General features: G+C 47.8%; 1 protein-coding gene across 2 annotated transcripts in view; it reads right to left on the minus strand.

The window, feature by feature from the left end:
• Nucleotides 1-2288: 2288 nt before the first annotated feature.
• LOC139113151 (netrin receptor UNC5C) overlaps nucleotides 2289-21325 on the minus strand; it is a 30149-nt gene continuing 11112 nt past the window's right edge. The window contains exons 3-12 of one of the 2 annotated variants that reach the window (XM_070674086.1): nucleotides 12609-13022; nucleotides 11649-11930; nucleotides 11272-11439; nucleotides 10602-10634; nucleotides 9933-10097; nucleotides 9419-9460; nucleotides 6318-6455; nucleotides 5292-5789; nucleotides 3855-4812; nucleotides 2289-3468 (exon numbers count right to left, since the gene is read on the minus strand). In XM_070674086.1, the coding sequence (XP_070530187.1) occupies nucleotides 3297-3468; nucleotides 3855-4812; nucleotides 5292-5789; nucleotides 6318-6455; nucleotides 9419-9460; nucleotides 9933-10097; nucleotides 10602-10634; nucleotides 11272-11439; nucleotides 11649-11930; nucleotides 12609-13022 (2870 nt within the window). In that variant the 3' untranslated portion in view covers nucleotides 2289-3296. The remainder of the gene's footprint in view (nucleotides 3469-3854; nucleotides 4813-5291; nucleotides 5790-6317; nucleotides 6456-9418; nucleotides 9461-9932; nucleotides 10098-10601; nucleotides 10635-11271; nucleotides 11440-11648; nucleotides 11931-12608; nucleotides 13023-21325) is intronic. The other variant, XM_070674095.1, reaches the window with a different exon arrangement.

Below are 21325 nucleotides of genomic sequence, written 5' to 3' on the forward strand. Positions count from 1 at the left end.
ATTAGATCCTTTAAAATAGCTTTTTAATAAAATAGTAGGCAATTTAAATGTTAGATATTCAAATAATAATAGATTGAACTTTTAATGATAAAAATTTCTTTCATTTACTGAAGCATTTATTGTGAAAAATACCCTTAAAAAGAGCCTCAAAAGTTCCTCTGTAAATAATACAAATATAATATCAAGATGAACGCGTATCAATGGGGTGATCGATTATCGCGCGAATAACGAGGTCCGTTCAGCGGATTCATTTATTATCTGAAGAGGAAATAACCCCGCTCTCGAGCTATTTTTATAGCGCTTAGTCTCTCTGGCCGACAACATGCTGGAGCACTTGAAAAACACTTGTGTGCATTCCGTTACGTTTACGCAACGTTCTCGCGAAGAGCGTGCACCGAAAAAGGAGAAGAGAAGATCTGCTCGGTAAGGGTAACTCTTCAGTGCCCTAACAGTTTTAATTTTCGAGAGGATACACGCCGAAGATATTCCCTCGAGTACGTTCTACAGAACATAACAAGCCCGATTTTTCCGCAAAATTGCGCTTTGACTTGCCGCAAATCATTCTCCGTACAAAAAGTTTATTAATATTTTCCATTTATGAGTAAATTAGTGATTACCGCTTGCCGTCGCTAAAAAAGTCAAGATATTTTTCGGGTTGGAAAGAGGAGAGAAAAAGGTGATGAACGTTCAACGTTGTTTACAGAGAGCATGCATTCATCGAGTAAAAAGTCCGTTTGGTACATTTGATACGTTAAAAAATAATATTTCACGTTACCGAGATATAATACATACGCGTGCTGCACTACATATTTTCATTAAAAAAAAAAAAAAAAAAATTCGATAAAGAAATTCCACCTCGCAAGTTAAATGGCTTATCTGATGTGCAACTGACATTTTTGTAAAATTGTGCTTTAGAGTACCTTTCCGTGTCTGTCAATTTTGCCGTGCGATTAAAAAGAGCTTTAAATACTTCTCTCTTACCTCTATACGTGGTCCCCGTCCCTCCGTTGCCAAGTGCCACCTTACCCGTTTAATTTCCGGCGCATTGGGTCGCCAGGATAGCGAGAAAAGTTTCACACAATTCAGCTGCGAGTGTATACACGAAGCATTTATTGAATCAGATAAAGTTTAATTTACCGTACTAATACGGTTTCGATAATCGAGCTTCCCGGCCGACCGTCGAATTTATTGTAATGCTTTTGTTTCAATCCATTTAAATAGCGCAGACACACACGTGCACCAGGTAAACCAACTCGCTGTTTAATTAACAAAGCTTACTCTGGAATTAAAAAGAATCGACTTTCTGTATTATTGTACTCGGTTAGGTCAGCATCCGTTGAACAAAAGCAATTCTAGATAAAGACGCGAGATTAACGAACGAGATTGGTTCTGCTAAAAATTTAGAAGTTGCGTTACGAGAATTACATTGAGCTACATAAATATCAAGGAATTTCAAGTTCGAAAAAGCTTCCAAGCGATTCGTATGAGGGAACTTGAATCGAAGGAAACGAGAGAAGGAGGAAAGAGAGAAAGAGAGAGAGAGTGAGAGAAAGCACGCGTGACTGGTATCGACATTTCAAAATTGCGACGCTCGACGTCCATTGTCACCTATTTCCGCCTTCTTCAACTTCCGCAAAAGTACGTACCTATTTTCGACAGGAGAAAATCGAGAAAGGCCGCCGCCGCCGCCGGGATCGAGGAGGTGGAAGATAGAATATCTTGTCCCTGTCGTGCGTCCGGAGACAAGCTGAAATTGAAGTAATATACAGCCCCCGCGCTCGCGCGCGAAGGTGCGCCTTTAATACCGGCCAAGAAGGATGTTCCTTCGCTGGCAAAAAATTATTGACAGTATGCCGATAAAGTATGTTTGCAGAGTTATTACGGTGCAACGTTCTTTACAGCGTCGGCAGGCTCGATATGAGATTTCACGTCGGAAAATTCTACGTGGATTTCAGAAATTATACGGTTTCATTAATTTTTTTTTTTTTGTTAGAAAGGGTTAAAGACTTATTAGGCAAAGTAAAAATAATAATTAAAACAGCGACCTTTTTTAACCCGACCTAAGTCTTCGTGCTATTAAGTATAATTATTATTATTAATTTAATCTTAGCGTAGTATATTTCCATTCGGTAATCAAAAATTGACGGTATTTAAAATATAGCTGTGTTACTATAAGAGCCAAAACGTACAGATAAATTAAATTAATTTATTGTAAAAAAAAAAATTAAAAAAGTTTATTAAACGTAGAAAGGAGAAGAGTTTCGATAATGAAAAATGAACAAACTCGGTTCTGAGGTATACAAGAATATTTTATTCGTCGAAAGTAACAAATATACAATTCTCTTAAATAAATCATCGATTTAAATCATGTCTGTCGTAATTAGCTCGTTTTATGCAATCGCGCGTCGCTGCGTTCGTGAGCGACGCGCGCCAAACCGTTTCCGCGTACCTTCGTGTACCGCGATTTGTATTGTCGACACGCATAAAAGCGATGTACGGCGTTTTCACGAAACCTTGATGTAACAACAACGAAAGGTGATACGCTTACGAAACCGAGGTAATTTTGGCACGATTTTCAGAAAGAAAAAAATAATCATCACTCGCTCGTGCTCACGTGCATTCGTGCTAACAAATCGAGGTAAAAAAAAAAAAAAAAAAGAAATCACGTCGTCGCGTCAAAGTGTCGCGAACCTGGTCGATCCGCTCGAGTTCGAACTTTACTTGGTGTCCTGTATATATATCTATTTATATGTAACATATATTTATATATATAAACGTCCATCTCTCTCTAAAATGCATCTATCCGTCTGTATCTGCGCGCGAAATTTTTCAGCATATTATGTACACGTACGTCCGTATAAATGCACAGTCCCTAATTACTTCGTCACGATTATATGCGGGTTTGCTCTCGCGGATCACGTGCACGCTCCTAACTCGCGGGCGAGAGTTCTTAAGCCCGTGGGTCTTTTAAAGATCCTCAGGGAGGCATCCTTCAGACAGGTATCTCTTTGAGCGGGATTCCGCTCCTCTAATTTCTTATAGTTATTTACAAATCGACGCGTTTGTCGCATATAATTAAGGCAGTGTTTCGATGAGTCCGTTCGGAGAACCGAGTTCCCCTGCCTCTTTCTCGCGCACTCACTCAAGCGATTCGTTTTCGCCCCAGTCTTAAATTTATAGACTACCGTACGATCGCGCACTGATTCACTGATCGTTTTCTTGCGGGTGGGCGTGTACCCTCGCGACTTTCTCACTCACCGCTGAAAATCCATTCCGGGATCCGGTTTCCTGTCTATTCAAAGCCACGGGCCGAGCTGCGCTTCCAGAATCGTGGCGGCGTCGGTCCTGCCCATCACTCTGAGGTGGTTCAGGAGATCCGTCACCGCGGTCGGTTCTCGGTGCCTCGCCTCCCACAGGTCCAGAATGTGTTCGGTCGGGCTGGCCTTAGTCGCGAAGTAATTGATATACCTGTTACACACGAGCGAAGACGCCAGCTGCGTGATTACCGAGAAAAGCGGGCTATACCGTTGATAAAATAAACCGCGCTTCGCGAAAGTTTACCTCGACAAGATGAACGTGAATAATATTAAATATTACTTGTCAAAATAGACTTTGATGACATAACTTTTAAATTAGTCGAGTTAAACAATATTACGGTTAATTATTTCTTGCCGCCTTAAAGAAAATCATTTAATTTTGTTATCGGATTAAATATTTGCTTTTACTGTTAGTCGATTTGCTCGGAAGCGAATAATAATTTCGTAAAAGCAAACGTATTATATATTTTGTGGTCCGCACGAGTTGCGCGGAATATTTAGAAAAAGATTTATTTCTGAAAGTCGCCGGTTACTCACCTATCGACTTGAAGCCTCTGCGCTAGCATTCTCCAGTCGTTGCCCAGAGCGTTCGGTGGGTCTAAGCACTGGCAGAGCTGCTTCCTCAAAGACCTCGTGAACCGGAACGGTCGTAGAGTAGTAGAGTCAGTCGTGGCGTTGTTGGCGTGTCCGCTGCTAACCACGGTGACTTCCCTGAGTGGTCTCGTGACACTCCCCGACGAGATCAATTGTTTCGCGCCGTCGTAAACGATTCTGAAGACTTGTCTCGTGTCGGAGTTTCCTTGCGAGACCTGCAGCTTGTAGCTCCTCGTGGTGCTCGGGCCGAAGGCCGTGTCTAAGCCGAAGGTCACGTGCTTAGCGTTCTCCTGGCGGTTCCAGACGTCCCGGAACGGCACTTCCTGACGTTCCGTGGGCGATTTGCTCTGCCATTCGTTGCCGACCTCCTCGAGGCTGACGCAAAGCGACTCTCCGTTGTCTTGAAATAGTAACGTGCGCGGCTTATCCAGCAAGTAACCCCGAATTTGCGATTCTCGGTCGACCACGGCTTTCATCGCCGCCTTCGTGTCCTCCATCGCGTAAACTCGCACGCAGCACTGACCGGCCTGGCTGGCGAAGAGCGCCAGTCGCAGTCTCTTCGTGGCGATCGAGCCCTCGCAGCTTTGCCCGGCTAGCACGTAGCCGCGCAGCTGCTCGGTCACGATAAACGCCTCCGCGTGATCCAACTGCGTGAACAGCGGCGTATTGATAGTCTCGTTGCCCAGAGTGAGCACTCTACTCCACGTAATCGACTGGTGATCCTTCGGCGCGATCAAGGACGAGCCATCGTCAACGTTAATGCCGTCGCACGCCCAAACGCTCAGTTCCCAAGTTGCCGGATGTAACATCGCGCAGTGTTCGAACTGGAGAATCACCGGCTTGTTGAAGGTCGCGGATGACGGTCCGCAGGTCACCACGGCCGACAACTGCGTTATCCCATCTGCGGGAGAGAAAAATCAACTCTAGACCCCGAACGGCGATATACGGCGGAAATAACAAATGCGATATCCCGAGTTGAGCTTAATGCCGTTATTGTACGTTATCGTTATCACCGGTGCTGTTGTTGCACTGTCCGTCACATCGCGCTCGCATGATTAATTACGCTTAATATATTCAACGTACGAGATTTCCCAATCGGGCAGAAAAAACCGAGTTATCGAGAACGGTTAAATCTCTTTTTCTCCCGGACGGTTTTATCTCTCGACGCAAAAGTACCGGCGGCGCCGATGGCCTATATCGAGCGCGAAATCAAGCGCGAGGTGTAGTCGGCGCGAACCACGTGCACAAAACGGCACCGATATAAAAATAACATCTCGTTATCGCAAGCGGCTCAAGGTACGTACGGAAAGTTACGCAGCTGCGGTCGTAAAGCGTCCCGGCCACCCGCGGCGCGTAACGCCATGAATAATTCGCACTCACCGGGTAATCGGGGCCTGTAACGATCCTCGTTGAGCACCGCGAGGTAGAGCTCCTCCCGGAGCGGCTTAGGAACGGCTCCCTCGGGTACCGACATCGAGATCCCGGAGTCTGGGAGGACCAGCAAGGCGCCGCGCGTGTTCACCGCCGCTCTGGCGACATTTCCGGCCTCCAGCTTCGGCAGTCGGACACTCTCTGACGCGACGTTGTACGTCGAGTCCGAGGACGGGTACGAACTAGTAACGCTGTTCTCGCTGTCCGAATGGACCTGCTTGTCGCTGCAGGACTCCTGGGTCGACGTACTCGGCGTGGGCGACATCGGTGAGGGCTGAGGCGCGATCGACAGGTGGGGCACGTCGTAGTGGTGCTCCGAGAGGGATCTCGACATCGACAGCTTCGGGTCGAAAGGATACTCGTAGCAGGCCGGCACGCTCGTCGCCGTCACATCCGGCTGTAGACTCAGTTTCTTGTCCTGATCCGGGAAGAACTCCGGCTGGAATTCTGAAACGCACACGGCCGAGGCACGGCTCGTGGGTATCTCTGCGCGCTGCGGAAAAACGCCGCCGAGATACTATTCCGGTATCTTGCGATCTACGCACCTTAGCCGAGAGATTCGGCGCGGCTCGTTCATCGGCGCGAAAATAAAAAGAAAAAAAAAATGGGACGATTTTCTGACAGATTGCTTGACTAATTATTTATTTTAATAACTCAACGATATTTTGTTGACGACGACAATTAGTCGTTTTTCAGAAAACGAAGGTAACAAGCACTCGTATCATTCTCGAAATAGTATCTTGCCCGTTCCAATTGCGAGAAATTCGAAGATGAGAACTTCCGGGATAACAATCTATTTAATTAATCGTAACGCAATGCGCAACTTCAATTATCACGAAGAGAAAATACATTTTTAAGAAGAAAAAAAATAAAATAAAATAAAATGTATACGTTTCACGTAATTACAACGAAATAAGATATACGTAATTTCTATTTCAATTGTGGCGCTGCGTTTTTACCTACGGAAATGCTTACCGTTGCGAGCCATGGAGTACAAAGAGTGGTCACGACCTTTTCGCCGTAAGAGTCTCACTAGAAAGATCGCCAGGCCGCCAATAACCACGCAGGCGACCGTTAAGCCGACGTACAAGGCCACGTCCATCTGGCGATTCGCTGTAATGGAGTAATGGAATCATACATTGTGAATTTTTAATATTTTCGCCCCCTCCGTTTGCCGTCACTTATCTCTAATAAAAAGGACCGCGATGACTCGCGTAAGAATTTCGCTTCCCGGCTAACGTCGGCGCTTGCATTACCGGTATAAAAATAATTCCCGGCGCGGCGGGCAACTGCATTGTTTTCTCATGAATCCTTAACGTCGTAACTTTTATTTACTTTGTAAGACTGCTTCTCGCGACGACAAAAGCAGCTTAAAAGCGCCATGGAGCGTTAAACGTTCGCGCGTCGCTAAATATTATGAGCGTCGTAGAAAAGTTTTAAGGTTCCTCTCCATTTACACCGGCGACACGCTCGTTTCCTCCGCGCGCGCGCTCGTTTTCCTTAGCGCGTCGTCGGTTTATCGTTTTACTGCTCGGGCGTTATTTCGTGCGCCCGTAAAGATCCCGATCATTATTATCGCCGCTATTAACGCACGCAATAAAAGCGCCGCGAGCGCGCTTCAAGCGGGCTAATAATTTCGCGTTAGCGTCGCCCCGAGAAGAAAACTGGACGAAAAGCGGTGGTGCGGGAAGAGCAATTTAAAAACGATCGGTCGAGATTGTGCCGCGGCGTAACGAGTATTTAGCGTAGCACGGGGCTCTCATATAAACGAAATTACGGGAGAGCGCGCAGGATATTGTCGAGACGCGCTCACAGATATGAAAACTCGGTTACGACCATCGCCGTCGCGTATTCCGGATAGCGTAAGTAGTAAACGCACAAACGAAGGAAATGGTAGTCGCGAAAGTAAAACCGGGCTTGTAATAAAACGCGGGTCTCGGTGTCTGAATTACGGGCAATTTTTCCTCTTACCGGATTACCCGGGGCGCGTTTAGGCATTCACAGAAGTTGCCTCCCCCGCGGTAACGAGACGCGGTGTAGGAAACGTCCCCGTGGTCGTAAAAATTGTCGAGAAATACCTCAGCCACCACGGCGAGGAGCACACCCCGACACTCTTAAGCTTCTTCCAATTTTAGAATGTCAAAGCCATACGAGGTCGTAACCCGGCTACGTGACTTTCGAGCTCAAACTCTCCTTTGCGGGATCATGCGGGCCGCCCGTCGGGCGCGCGCCGCGTTTCCGACACGTGCCTCGCACGTCAATACGCACGACAGGACGACGAAAACGCATACGAATTCGGAGGAGAGATTTCGAAAACGCAATAGTTCCACGTCGTTACCCGCAGGACGAGATCGGAAACGCGCGCGATCCTCACCCTCCTCCTGGAAAGCCGGCTTGAAAAGTGGCTTTCCACAGGGGCGCCGAGATTTATTTTCTCCCGAGCTATTGATAACGCTTCATAAACCGGACCTAATGTATCACGAGTTATTTTTCATCCTTATTTCCGACAGATCGCACATTGCGCGAAACGCTTCCGAAAACTTATTCATTTTCTCTGTAGTAATCGCACGAAGCGTATGCTCGCATTTATTATCGTTAAGTTTATGAAAAATTTAAATAGTACACGTCGTGGTATTAATATCATGCATAATTATTAAAAACTTTTACATATTCTTATATTTATATCAGTCATCAAAATGGCATTTATAATTCATAGTAGATATAAACTCGAGTGTCGGGCGATACGAGCTGCCCACCGTAAACGTTTCCACCTTGATTGACGGCGCGGCGTGTTAAATATTTAAACCGGGGACGTCCGAGATGACTCAGGATTCGCCTAAGACGCCTGCCGTAAGACGGTAAATCGCATCACGTTTCTCCGCGCAGCGTGTGCGCGCGGTATCTTCCATCTATATTTTATCGTCGCTTTCAGGAAAATCGAACTCGCTTCTGGATTCAAGGGGGCTGTTTCGGGGTATCCAGCACCCCACCCTCCTCAGGGAGAGAGCGAGATCCAGTCGTGTACACGCTCGGGTCTGAGCCGCGGGATAATGGCACTTTATTTGCATGCGCGATCAATTTCCCCCTTCCGCAGCGAGGGCGTAACGGCCACCGATTACATAATTTTCTTCGATATTAAAGCCAGTCTCTCCACCCTTCGGCGCAAAGGCGAGTGGGTGGCAAGGGGGAGATGGAGAGGGTGCAGGCGTATCGCGTGCAACTTTGATGTGCCTCGGTCGATAGAATTGGCTACCTTAGGGTGGCGCGAGAGACCGGCGTCTGTACGGACCAGACCAGGGTGGCTACCCTTGGCTACGAACTGGTCTCATTGTTACGATTGTTTGGACCTCGTGGCGAGGGGTCGCGATCAGGCCTTCGCGGCAGCGTCAATAATTAACCGGCCGAGTAATTAAAAGTAAATAGTGCCGTCCGCGCTCGTTATCGACGCTAGGGAAAAAACGCGTTGGCAAATACGTCGCGGTAAAGCGGATGATATCCACGGGCTGCTCGATCAGTCCCCCTGTTTCGTTCCCGGGTATTATTTTTGGTACAAACCCGATGCGCGGGGGTCGGGGGCCAGCTCGCGTTATTACACCGGCGTAATGAATAATGCTAATGCTCGAACTCGCGTTTCTCTATTTTCACCAGCTTTTTCGTGGCGCATAAAGCGTCCGATTTGAATGGTATCAGATCGCTGGGCGTAGCGCCGCGTCGCCGAGAATATAAATGGCGCGCACCGGGCGTGAAGAATTCATCCAAGAATGTCGCACGACGAGTTAAGGACATTTGCTTCGCGCTCGAACGCCTCGGTCGCGCCCTGTATACCGCGGAGGGGGACCCTCCTCCGTCGTCCCGTTTTATTTTTCGCGACCGTCTACAAATCCAGAACGAATCGGAGGAGGAGCGCACGCATCGCGGCGCGGATTGCGGCTTATCTAATCAAGAAACTTTTCTCTTTGCAGCGCGATCGGCTCGTGAACGGCACCGGGAAGCGACGCAAGGTAGAATCGTAAAAGGAAAACAGATCGCAGGCGATTAAAAGAGCGGAAAAATGCTTTATTGCCTGGCCAACTCACCTTCCTCGGTCAAATGAGCGCCGCCCACCTTCGCATTTCCGACTGTAAAAGGAAGCGCAGGTAAGTTGAACAATTAAAGGATTTCGATAAAGCACTGATAAAACTATTTTTACAAATGCCGCCGGTCAACACTACTTGTTTTACGCTCCAATTTATATACAGATCAATTTTAAATTTAAAAGATAAAAAATTGCGCGAGAAAGAAAATGACCCAAAATTCTTTATGCAAAAATGTAAAAACATACTTCCGTTTATTTAATAAAAAAAAAAAAAAAAGATTATGTTTTACCCTTTTAAAGTTACGTGTTCAATGCAACATTGAGAGAGTTGAACGAGAATAACATTTATTTCTACTTCGTACGAAAACGGAAGTATGTTGCTGTCGCAGTTTAGAACTCGATACGATAGACGGCCTGCAAACTGCACGCCGTCGGTACTTTACGGCGTGCAAAAAGACTTGTCGCGGCGTGCGGAAAGTGCAATCAGGACGTGGAAAAGTTCGCGGCTGACTTACCGTTGCACATGCCGCCGGTGCAATTCGCCACGTTGATGTCCCTGCCCTGGCAAGATCGTCCGCCGTGGCTGGGTGGTGGTTCGTCGCACGATCTCCTCCTCGTGTGCGTGCAATCGCTGCCGCACATCGACCACGCCGACCACCTGGACCACTGTCCGTCCACGGCTGGCAAAGAGAGTAAAAAGTCGAGCATCGTTTCGTGCGGGAGTCAGGACGAATCGACGCTTCGCGACAGTAAGAAAGTTCGACGAAGCTCGTAACTCGCGCTAATCCCCGCGGCCTCGTTCACGAAAGAGTATACTAGTCCATTCAGATACGTCTATCGTCGCCGGTTTTGATAACAACATTTATTTTACTTATGTATATAATTAATTCGTTTTTGTTATATTTTATTTTTTTTTTTTTTATAATTAGTGCGTTTGAAGGAGAAGAAAAATCTGAAAGAGGGCAGATAAAAATCGCGCACAAACCCGTTTATATTTCTAATCTCGAGTTCGAAACCGGCTGCTTTGTTGGCGTTTAAGCGCCATCAAATAAATAGCGCTTGTCGTTTACTACGTTTTATTAAAACGCCCTTATACGCGACCACGGCTGCGGTCGCGTATGTGTCGCGGTTTAATTTTCGTTCCGGCCCGAAGGGCATGATTCATGCACATGTGAAGGACTTACCCAGGGTGTTAGTGAATTCTTCCAGAGCCCCGGCTACTCCAAAGCGGGTGAGCGTTAAAAGGGGAATAAAAAGTGCGTTGTGAGTGCATTGACTAACGTGGGTGCGAGGCGGTTAACGTGTCCCGCGCGCGAAAAACGCCGAAAGAATATCGGATCGATCAATGTCTTAACCGGCGCCGTAAAGCGAACGCCGACTTTCCTCGGGCATTATCCCCCCCGTGGGCTCGGCCATTTGCATGCAGCCTGCATATCCCTCGCGAGGATAGCCACAGGTGCTTTTAAGATGTCGCAAACGTTTTGAAAGGTGAATACGATTTAAAAGACTTCGCGGGGCATTCGAGGAGACCGCGGCACGTGCAATAGATATGTACGCGGAAAGAGGGCAGAGACGCCGAGAGGGGGGATCGGATCGTAAATCAAGCAAAAGCCTTCTCTTCTCGGCATCAGTAATATCGTCCCGCGACGGCAAAATCTACTCGCCTGTCGTTCGACCGACGCCAACTCAGAGAAGGGAGATGCCGTTTTCTTATAAGTCTCGAGCACCGTCATCGCAGTAAGTTAGAACATAACAAAGAGGTACACGAAGGTGGACAAGAAAATTCCTCGATAGAGAGAGGTTTCTTCGTCGAAAGTTGCATGCCCGCGAGGATAATGAATTCAAGGGACTCACCGGAGCAGCCCGAGTTGCAGTCCATCTTCTGTTGAGAGGGGCCGAGGCATGGTTGACCGCCGTTCATGGGCGCTGGATTCGTGCACGTTCTCGTCCTCTTCTGACCGCCTTTCGCGCACCGCGAGTGGCATTCCGACCAGGACGACCAGGAAGACCAGCCACCGTTAACTAACCGAAGCCAACAATCGCACTTTTTAAGAATAGGAAACCCATCGCGGAAAAACGGCGATAATCGAGCAATAATAAAATCTTTCAATTTTTTTTTTTTTTTAAGTTTTTAATTGAAAATTAATTTGTGCCAAAAAAAAAATTTGTTCACTAAAAAAGAAATAGTTTTCACAGTATTAAATTATTTTTATAGAAAAAGTTCAACTTACCGTATACTGTTAGACTGACTGGATCGCTCAGTCGTTTCGCCGCAATGTTTTCGGCAACGCATGTGTAGTTCGCCTGATGGCTAAGTTTTGCCTGACCGATAAGAAGGTGGCCTTCACTAGATACCAAAAGAGTATCCGACTCGGTATCGACGGGAATATTATTTCTTAACCAATAAACTCTAGGCGGTGGCACTCCCACCGGCGGCAGACACCTTAGTTCGGTACTTTGACCCGCTTCGACGGACACGGAGTACGGTGGCGACTCAAATTGCTTTTTCAAATCTGTAAAGAATAATCGTAACGTCGTAAAAATAAGTTATTTTATTATGAAATATTTCATTATATTAAATTATGGCATTTAAAAAAAGATTTAAATATTTTTAACATACAATATTGTTATTTCCATGCACTTTTTATAATTTTTTCTAAACTTATTTCAACGATTTATAGTTATTCTTAATTTTATCTTTTCGAGCATACTTTTACGTCTAGCTTTTGAGTTATGCAATTCTAAAATTGGCCAAGTGGTTCTCCCTTTAAATTGATTCTCTTGGAAACTCGGCGCTCATTGCATTGTCGTCAATTAAGGGACAGAATTAAATAACGAGTTCGCTGGCAGGAGAATCAAGATAATTAAGAGAGGACAAAGGCAAAGTGAGACGAAAAGTCGACTGTCCCCAGAATTCTCGCGACGTTTATTTCAAACCTCTTTGATTCGTGTATCCCATCCGCACCGGGAATAGGAGCCATCTGACTTAAAAATAAGAGTATAATTCGACGTTGCAGCTCGCTTTTGACAATCTTCGTCATCGCGGTTGTTTATCGCTTTAAAACTTATCAACGAGATTATAATATATTTTTACATTATTATTTTCATCAGAACATTATTTTTAAGATTATTATACGTTATTATCTTATACGTACGTAATCTTATTATTATTATTTTTTTTTTTTACTTACACGCAACGTCGATGATCGCCGGCTGGCTCTTGATCTGCCCCGATCCCGACCAGGCGATGCACTCGCATTTGAATTTATCCTTGCCAAAGTACTCCTCGATGTGATCCCTCGTAACGTTAAGCTCGCAGTCTACGATCCTCGTTCCCGTGTGGGGATCCACAAAATCCTGCTGCTGAGAATCTTCTGCCCGCACGTTATTGCAACGGAAATAGATCTGCAGCGCGTGAGCGGCCTTGCAACGTAGAATCGCGGGCTTGTTTTTCACGACGAAAGAGTTTACGGGTTCCGTGAGGAAGACGGGCAAGTGGCCGCCGCCTTCAGAGATAAGTTCGGTATCGCTGGCTATCGTAGCCGAAGGCACGTCGTCGTCCTCTAGGAGATAAGCGTCCTCTTCCTCCGCGGCATCTTCGCCTTCTGATAAAGAAAGAAAATTCAATTTTTATTTTTCTCCCCCAGAAATTACTTTTTATGGACTTTTTTAATCGAGCGTAATGACATCACACAAGTATTTTTTTATATCATTATTGCCTTTATCGGAGGGAGTAACGACCATTTGTTCTCTTGTAGCGTTAGTAAATTTCACGGAAAGTCGCCTGCGAATATAAACAATTAAGCGCGACGCGCAGCAGTGTCGCGCGCGATAAATCGCGCCGATTGCGTTATTATTGCCGTCATAATGCCTCGTGATCAACGGGAAGCTGACGACGCGATGCCCGCCCACCGTCTACACTCCAAATAACGCCGTGACCGTAACTCACGGGCCAGTTATTAATTCGATGATAATCGTTATTCATGCGACGCGTTCTATCGGAGTCGTGAAAAATTTTATATTTGCCCGTCAACAATGGCGTTCCTGCCTGTAAATCCTGACGGCTCGGCCTGTTAATGCGACGCCGCGCGGAGAGAGCCGGCTACGAACGTACGCCGGCTACGAACAATCGCGGCGCGCGGACCGCAGTAATGAATTTTCGGATTTACGCGGCGCACCGGTGCACAAGTCCGATGTATTTTCCGCCAACGAGTGGTTAGACCTTTATCCCCGTGCGACATTTGGCCGGGGGCCACAATTTCTATCGCGATAAACGTGCCACCCTGTACCGCGCGGCGCGCTTCTCTGTCTGGATGAAGAAGCGTGGAAAAAAATGCGGTACAGTGATAAACTCTCTGCGCGCTTCATTTTTTTTCCACGCAACGCCTGAGTTTGTCAATGCGAAGTTAAAATCGAGCCGTCGCGATGTGAATATGGGGAATATACAAATCACACGTTAACATTACCGAATTACAGCGCGAGATAGACGCACGCGATGCATTACGAGATCAATGCATACCATTTTTGCGATCTTTTCAATACGACAAGCTTCGTGAAAATAGCTTCTACGAGCATAAAAGTAATTAACGTCAAAATTCGGAGAAAGTAATTCTTAATCATCTATTATTAATCGCTAAATAATGGATTTATTTACACGGGATTAATTGTGTTTTCTCAATTTTTGATAACAATATTAATTTGTTCGTTGTAACGTTTGCTCTTCCTAAATGTTGGAAACAATGACAGAGTTCAAAATCGAACGAGCGCGCTAAAAAGTGCGCCGTCTTCGCGAGGATGGATTATGATGGTGATGGTGAATGGTTACAATGGCGTTGACGATTGTCGAGGGTCGAACGGGGAACGGCGGAGCCCGAATTCGGTAACGCGCGACGCACTTGTACGAGACGCAAGCAAAATAGGATTTCCATCGGTTTCCGATAATTCGGGCGGATCGAATAGCCGATAGGACCCATCGAAATCATTCTATCCGAGTTTCTCTCGATGGCGAATTCATCCATATGAATTCTCGTTAGCCGTTCAGGCGCATGCGGCCAGTTCGTTAACCGTTTCGAGCGCGCGTATGCCAGCAATCGGCCGGGATTTTATTGTACCGCACGCAGGGCGGAAGTGCCGTCGTGGTATCGCCTGTCAGGCTCATTCCGCATTAATCGCAAAGCAGTCGGTCGCGACTTCTAACGGCTAACGAGCGTCGAGCTTTACGTGGATAAATCTACGATGATTGACAGTCGCGAGTCGTAACCGGCTTGCGATTAATATAAAATGAGCCCGTGTCAGACTAAAGATTAAAATTGAGACCGAATTGGGATTCAGTCAATGAAAAGATAGAAAGCCAACGTCAACAATCCGGTGAACTTTGCTTCGATTCTTCAAGTTTCAATCTAATTTCAATCTCATTTCAATCCTAATTTCTAATCTACGAACTTTAGACTGGTTTCTACGTTAATCGCGAGCTGGTTGCGGCTTGCAACAACCGATCATCGTAGAGCTCTCGCAAAGCTCAACGCTCGATAGCTGTCGCAGCCAGCTGCTAGTGATTACCGTCTTTGTCTGGACATACTAATTAAATATTACAATTAAATCGAACGGGAGTAACGAATAGATAGTCGCGGGGGGAACGGGGGGGACGGGGTGAGAGCGAGCGCGAGAATACGTGCCGCGCGCTAGGTATATTCCCCCACTACTCCCACTCTCGCTTTGTCCTTCTTCAGCGGTCGCGCGAAGCACACGTACTCACTACGCACTGTACAGCAGCCACGTGTGTCCGTACCGAAAGTAATTCGTACTTCCGTTTAACGAAAACCCTTCCGGCACGATAACTACAATTAAACTTTATTTTTCTTTTTGTTACAGATCGACGCAGCTGCATCCACCGTCGTCTATAAAAGTGTCGTCACCGCCGATTAATAATTTTACGAACCGCAGCCGGTTCGTCGGTCGTCTCGGGAGTTTCGCTGAGTATTCGGGCGTAGTTTTTCGACACACGACTTTCTTCTAATCGCGAGTGCCGAGCATGGAACGCGCGAGAGTGATCACTGAATAATTTTCGCGGTTATAAATTCACGGTCGGGGTGTTCGCGAGTGTCCAGTGCGCGGAGGGATGGCTCGACACGCAAACTGAGAGGAGGAGCAGGCCCGGGACGGGCATCCTGCATCGGCGGAGCAACTTTTAAGTAAGTATAAATTAAAAAAAAAAAAATCTTTTTCTTTTATTAATCTCATTAATTAACTGACATGTCTATATTAATATTTTCTTTTTTCTGTTACAGTCACCGGCAGATATCTCCAACTCCGCTGAATGCAAATTGGTAAGTCTCATGATTTTTTTTCGTAGTTTATAATTGATTGAGATCTCTTGAAAAATACCGTGCGCGTAGCACGCGTATGGTTTCTTCTAGTAAATATAAAATGAGCTTTACGTAACGTTGCGCGTGAGCCGAAGAGCATTTAATATCGATGCGGACGGAATAGCTGTCGGAGTCCCAATTGGCGTTGTCGGCATCTGCATTCCGAGTTTTCTCTCGCTTAATTGCGGCCGCCCCGAGCGCGTTTACGGCCGCTCGTCGTCTTGTGGACGAGCGCCGTGTAATTTGTAACTATGATCTATTTGCACGGCGGGCCGGCGGCGGCCTGCCTTTTCCGGCGCATTGAATACGTACAAAGGAAAAGAGTCGCACGCGATAACAAGACATGGATTTAATCGAGCGACGTCACGCGATGCGCGGAAAGTGGAACGAGCCGGAATGAGATTTTCATTGGTTCCCGATAATTCCTGCGGATCGGATTATCGATAGGAGCGCGATTCGATATCTGTCCTTTTCAGCGCGAAATCGTGTGCGACGTACGTACCGTCCGCGGCTTACTTGGCTCGCAAGTATTTTTAATAGTTTCCAATGACACGGTTAGCTGCTCCTTTGCGTCCGGCGCTCGCCCGCCGAGGGTTTAAATGCCGAAAACAGGCACGGGAGAACAGGAACACAAGCACGAAACAGAGACGACTTAATTGAGCCCGGTCACGCAACTGGCCGGTAATGTCGAGTCGGTGGGAGGAAAAAAAGTCCCGCCATCGGGTCTAGATAATTATTCCGAACGGCCGTGCGGAATCTTGGGTACAATGAATATTCGATGACCACAAGAGACCAAAAAGAGAGAAAGAGAGAGCGTCACGATCATTATTCATTTTGCACGCGCGCCGGATTACGGTGCGCACATATATACATATTTCGAATTGGTTCCGCGATCCGAAAGCCACATTTACGATTCATCGATTAATAACGGGCGGTATTGAGAAAAAATTAAAAAAATAAAAAAATAAAAAAAATAGGAAAAAAAAATTTATACGAGGCAATCTCTGGGCGAGAAGAGCCTAATCGGGAGAAACGTCACGCGACCACGCATCGGCCGGCCGATCGGCGAATTGTCATCGGTTTCCAATAATTCGGCGCGATCGAACGGGCGATAGGACCCGGATTGGAACTCCGTTGTATCCGGTCTCGTATCTGCCGCGGAATCACCTGGCCGCGGCGGCGCCAGCCACCGCGAGGCTTCCCCCGTTTCCTCGTTAGCCACGGCGGACGAGCTAGTTAGTCGTGTCTCCGTTAGAATACGCCTAGCAGAACAACGAACGGCGCCGGTACGTGCATTATACACGGACACGATGTGCACTCGCGTCCTCGAGCCCCACGTGGTCTGCGATGCGGGCTGACCACGTATCGCGGGACAGAGACACGAGCCACTGTGCATTCACGTACGTTTCACGGTATGTCCGGCCGCCCGGGGTGAGAGACCACACATGACGCCTCTTAATTAACAAAAGGTACCTGCAACAGCCGCAGCACCGGGAGAGAGCGCCGTCGAGAGCTACGCTCGGCGAAGTGAGAGCGCGAGGGAACGCCGCGAGTACACACGGGAACGAGCGCAACGAGATCCCGCATACGAAACGAAGAGAGACGGATTAAGGAAAGGTACAAGGGGTTCCTTGTTTCTCACGTCACGTGCCTTGTTATTTTAGCCGACGAGCCGGGCGCCCGTCGTCTCGTGGCAACATTGACCCAACGACTCGTACACCTTTCCCCGATTTCCGTGCGTGCACGGAAATGCCGAATAAGAGAGCAGCGAAATCCGAATTAAACACGCAAAAGAAACCCCCTTCAATAACATCCTGTCGAACGAGGAGTTTCACCTTTTTTTCCTTTCGGGCGATTCGAAAGGTGCGACGGCATCCCTTAGATTTCGAAAATCGGATTAACTCGAAGTCGCGTCGCGATTGTATACGAGCCGATTGTAGAGCAAATATTTCGAAAGGTCTCTCAAGGGAGCGCGAGCCGACGACAATAAGGTTCGAAAGGTGTATTCGAATTAATGTTTTCCACGATCGGCCGACCTCCTGTATGAACGAGCGGCCCATTTCCGGTTCGAACACGTTGCGGATGCGCTGTGTCGTCGCGTTACAATAGAGGCGCCTAGCTAGATCGGGTCGCTATTGTGTTTCCAGGCCGTTCACAGATCACGACCTCCGGTTTTAAATGGCGCGAGTCAAGTCCCGCGCTCGTCGAGACTTTGTCGAACTGTCACTCGGCCTGACGAGAGGCACGGCGCAACGAGTGGGCACCGATTCTTTTGCCGATCGGTATCGCACGAAGCCGCGTGGGACACGGCCAAACGCAGATAGCAAACGCCTGCGACCTAAAAAGGCAGACGAGATCTCGATTTCGATACTTCTTCGGCGACAAGATTGACGGCGAGATGACGCTGCACGGAACGGATTAAAGTATTTCGTTCTATCCTAATTCGTCGATACATCTTAATCCCGGCTGGAGAACGTTCGCTTATTGCGCGTGTCGGTGATAGGATTTTGCGGAACGAGGCTTTGTTCCGAGGCTCGAGTGTTGCGTACACTCGCTCGATTTCGGGTTGATTTTTCCTCGATTTGATTCGTTCTTTCAATTCTTTTTTTTTTTTTTTTCAAAATTCTCGTAAAAAGTCGGCGACATGCGGAAGGACACGTCAGGGGGGAGGAAACACGATTTTTTTGCGAGAGAGTAATCGAATATGACCCGAAGCGTAACGCATGCATGGCGGCATGCGCGCCGGCGGGCGGCTAAATGAATTAAAGAGCTCGAAAATGCACGAGGGCGAGAGTGGCGCAAAGAGTGGAAAATGGAGGGTGATGATGCGTATTACACGACTCGATTGCGGCACCGCCACGTTAAGGCGCGTAATTAAGCGAGTAACAGAATCAGATACGACTGCTCGCGTGTCGCCCCCCACGGCGATTCCTTCAAGGGTGCATTGATAACAGCGAGCGCTCGAAATCGTACACGTCATACCGATACATCTCCCCGATGCCCTCCCGTGTGAATTCTTTCACAGTTCCGGGCCATTAAAGCCGAATGGAAATTCGCGCCCGGCTCAATATTCCCGGGCTCGTCTCAATATTACTCGTTATTAAACCTGCGATCTATCAGATACGCCCGTAACGATCTGCGATTATGCAGCGGAATTGCGTCGAGTCGATTCGTTTCGCCAAAATAAAAGCGCGACGAGGCACGAAAGAGATAAGGTGAGTTTCGTAAATTGAAAGAGGATTTACGAAGAATTTTTATTTTGCCTGGTGTCAACTGCAACTGTACCATCACGCGGGTTTATCGAACGCGATGAGAATCTACTTTCTACATTTTACCATTTCGCTCGAGTAACGGCGGGGGTTGCGACATCTCTTCAGAATTCAGACCAGCGGAGATAAATTTCGAAGCTCTTTATGCACGATACTCTCAAGCTTGGCTCTCGACTCTTTTTACAGTCATTATTTACAACTTTGTTATTAATTGAGGGTAATCAAGAATCGTGCACTTTAATCTCGTAAAAAAAACCAAGAATTTCAGATTACGACTTCGAGGAACGTAAACTGATTGGCCGATATTTCACGATTGCCGTTCGCTCGCGCATTTGCGAGGTTCTCGGACCTCCTCGCCAGTATTCTCCCCGATTTCAACAATAATTGTGCTTGCGCAACTAGCGGGCCTTCTTGGCCGGCACGGTACGCCGGCCGCTCGCTTTGATTTACGATAATTAAAGCTGACCTGACCTTTCGTCGCAGCTTCGAGAGAGGAACGCGCGGTCGGGCGCCGATGAGAGACTGCGGGATATTAAAAAGACTCCCTCTCCCCCTTTCGCGTCCTCATTTTCATTCCCGATCGCTGTTCTTGTTTTTTACTTTTTTTTTTTATCCCTCCATCTCGCCTCTTTCTCCTGCCTCGTCGCAAGAAATGCTCTTTCCGAGACAAGACAGTCCGGTGGTACCAACCGGGTAATTGCACGATCGAGCGAGCGCGCCGGCCTTTGCATTTTTTGCCTGTGGCTATTTCGCGAGACCAGATCTCTCAGCTTCCACCGCGCACCTTGCCGGCCTGGGCCGCCGTTCCTGATCGCCCGGGTTATATCACGGCCGGTGATCGCGATTTACTTATGATACTTATCAAGACGGGAGGGCGACGGGCTGCGGCCGCGGCGTGAGTAGCGGATCTTCTTCAGCCTCCGACTGCATTTCGCGCGAGCCACTATTATCCTCTCCCGGCGTGCGGCGCGATCGAGGATAACGAATCCGATCGTGAAAGCGATGATATAACGCGCGGCGATTTATGGCGCGATCATCTCGCGAGCTGTGATTAGAAAACGCCGTGTACGTTACCGCCACGCCGATTCGTCAAGGCTCGCGTAATTGACCGCGCCGCGGGATTAAGGGAGCTCATTTTCGCACCGCGCGGGACAATTCCTTTCCGGGGATACGTCGATCTATGATGCCGAGATTATTCTTATTAAGGTCGTAATAACGTCAATCGCGAAATCAATTTTACCGTCGCATTTTTTTCACACTTACGTGAAGGTCTTGACGTTTACATACACGCATCGTGCTTATTAAGCTCCGGTATAAATCACGCGGCAAAATTCTGAGCTTGTACGAATTAACGATCAGCTTCTCCGTGTAATCTCGCGTCGCGGGACGTAAATTTTCGGCCGAAGCGACGTTATCGGTTTGCATAAATTTAATACTCGCTGCTCGCAGAGAGCTTCGCCCGGGCAAAGGACCAAGTTGCCGGACTTGCAGCGGAATTCGCGGGTACCAGAAGGCGACGAGAATCCATCCTATAAAACGCATCGCGGAAACGATCCCGCGTGAGATGCAGTGCCTTCCGATGCTCCACAATTTCCGTGAATGTAGAATTCGTGTTCAGTCGCGAGATAACAAACCACGGGTGAAAAATTCAACGTTGCCGTCGCGCGAATGAAACCGGCGTCAGCTCGAAGCGCGACAGCGTGGAGCCGCTGGACCAAGACCTCCTCTCCGCGCCGTTAATTATTAACGCGGCCGGTATTTTTCTCGCCGCGCGGCAGCGCCAGACCAGTCAAAGCGGCGGAATTATGACGCGATATCACGTCGCGATAAATCGTCGGGGTAATTATTCACGCGGTCGCGTCAGTGTGCGTGCGTTCCGTATAGCGGGTTCTCGCCAGGCGAGTTGCGGGAGAACGACCGGATAGGCGCCGTTTGTTCGCGACTTTGCGCCCGACAACGTCGACGATGGCTCTCGGCCTCAAGGTGGAACCGATCGCCGCGTGTTCGACAGGCGCGATAGGCGCCGCGAACGCAACACTCGCGCGGAATTATTACGAGGTCGGAGGCCATAATTGTTATTTGTCAGCCGGCCGACGTGGTTAAGTATATCGCCATTACCGACTTGCTTCCCTTCGCGATGATAATAACGAGAACGGCAATTATCTCCGAGTTACACGCGATGACTCGGCGAGCGTAGATCGCAATCTTTCTCATATGCCTGAAAGGTGCAGTCGCGGTCGCGCCTGTGTCATTACGGACCAATACCGCTTCGTT

The sequence above is a fragment of the Cardiocondyla obscurior genome, linkage group LG01 (assembly GCF_019399895.1).
Source record: "Cardiocondyla obscurior isolate alpha-2009 linkage group LG01, Cobs3.1, whole genome shotgun sequence".
In the NCBI taxonomy this organism is placed as follows: Eukaryota; Metazoa; Arthropoda; class Insecta; order Hymenoptera; family Formicidae; genus Cardiocondyla; species Cardiocondyla obscurior.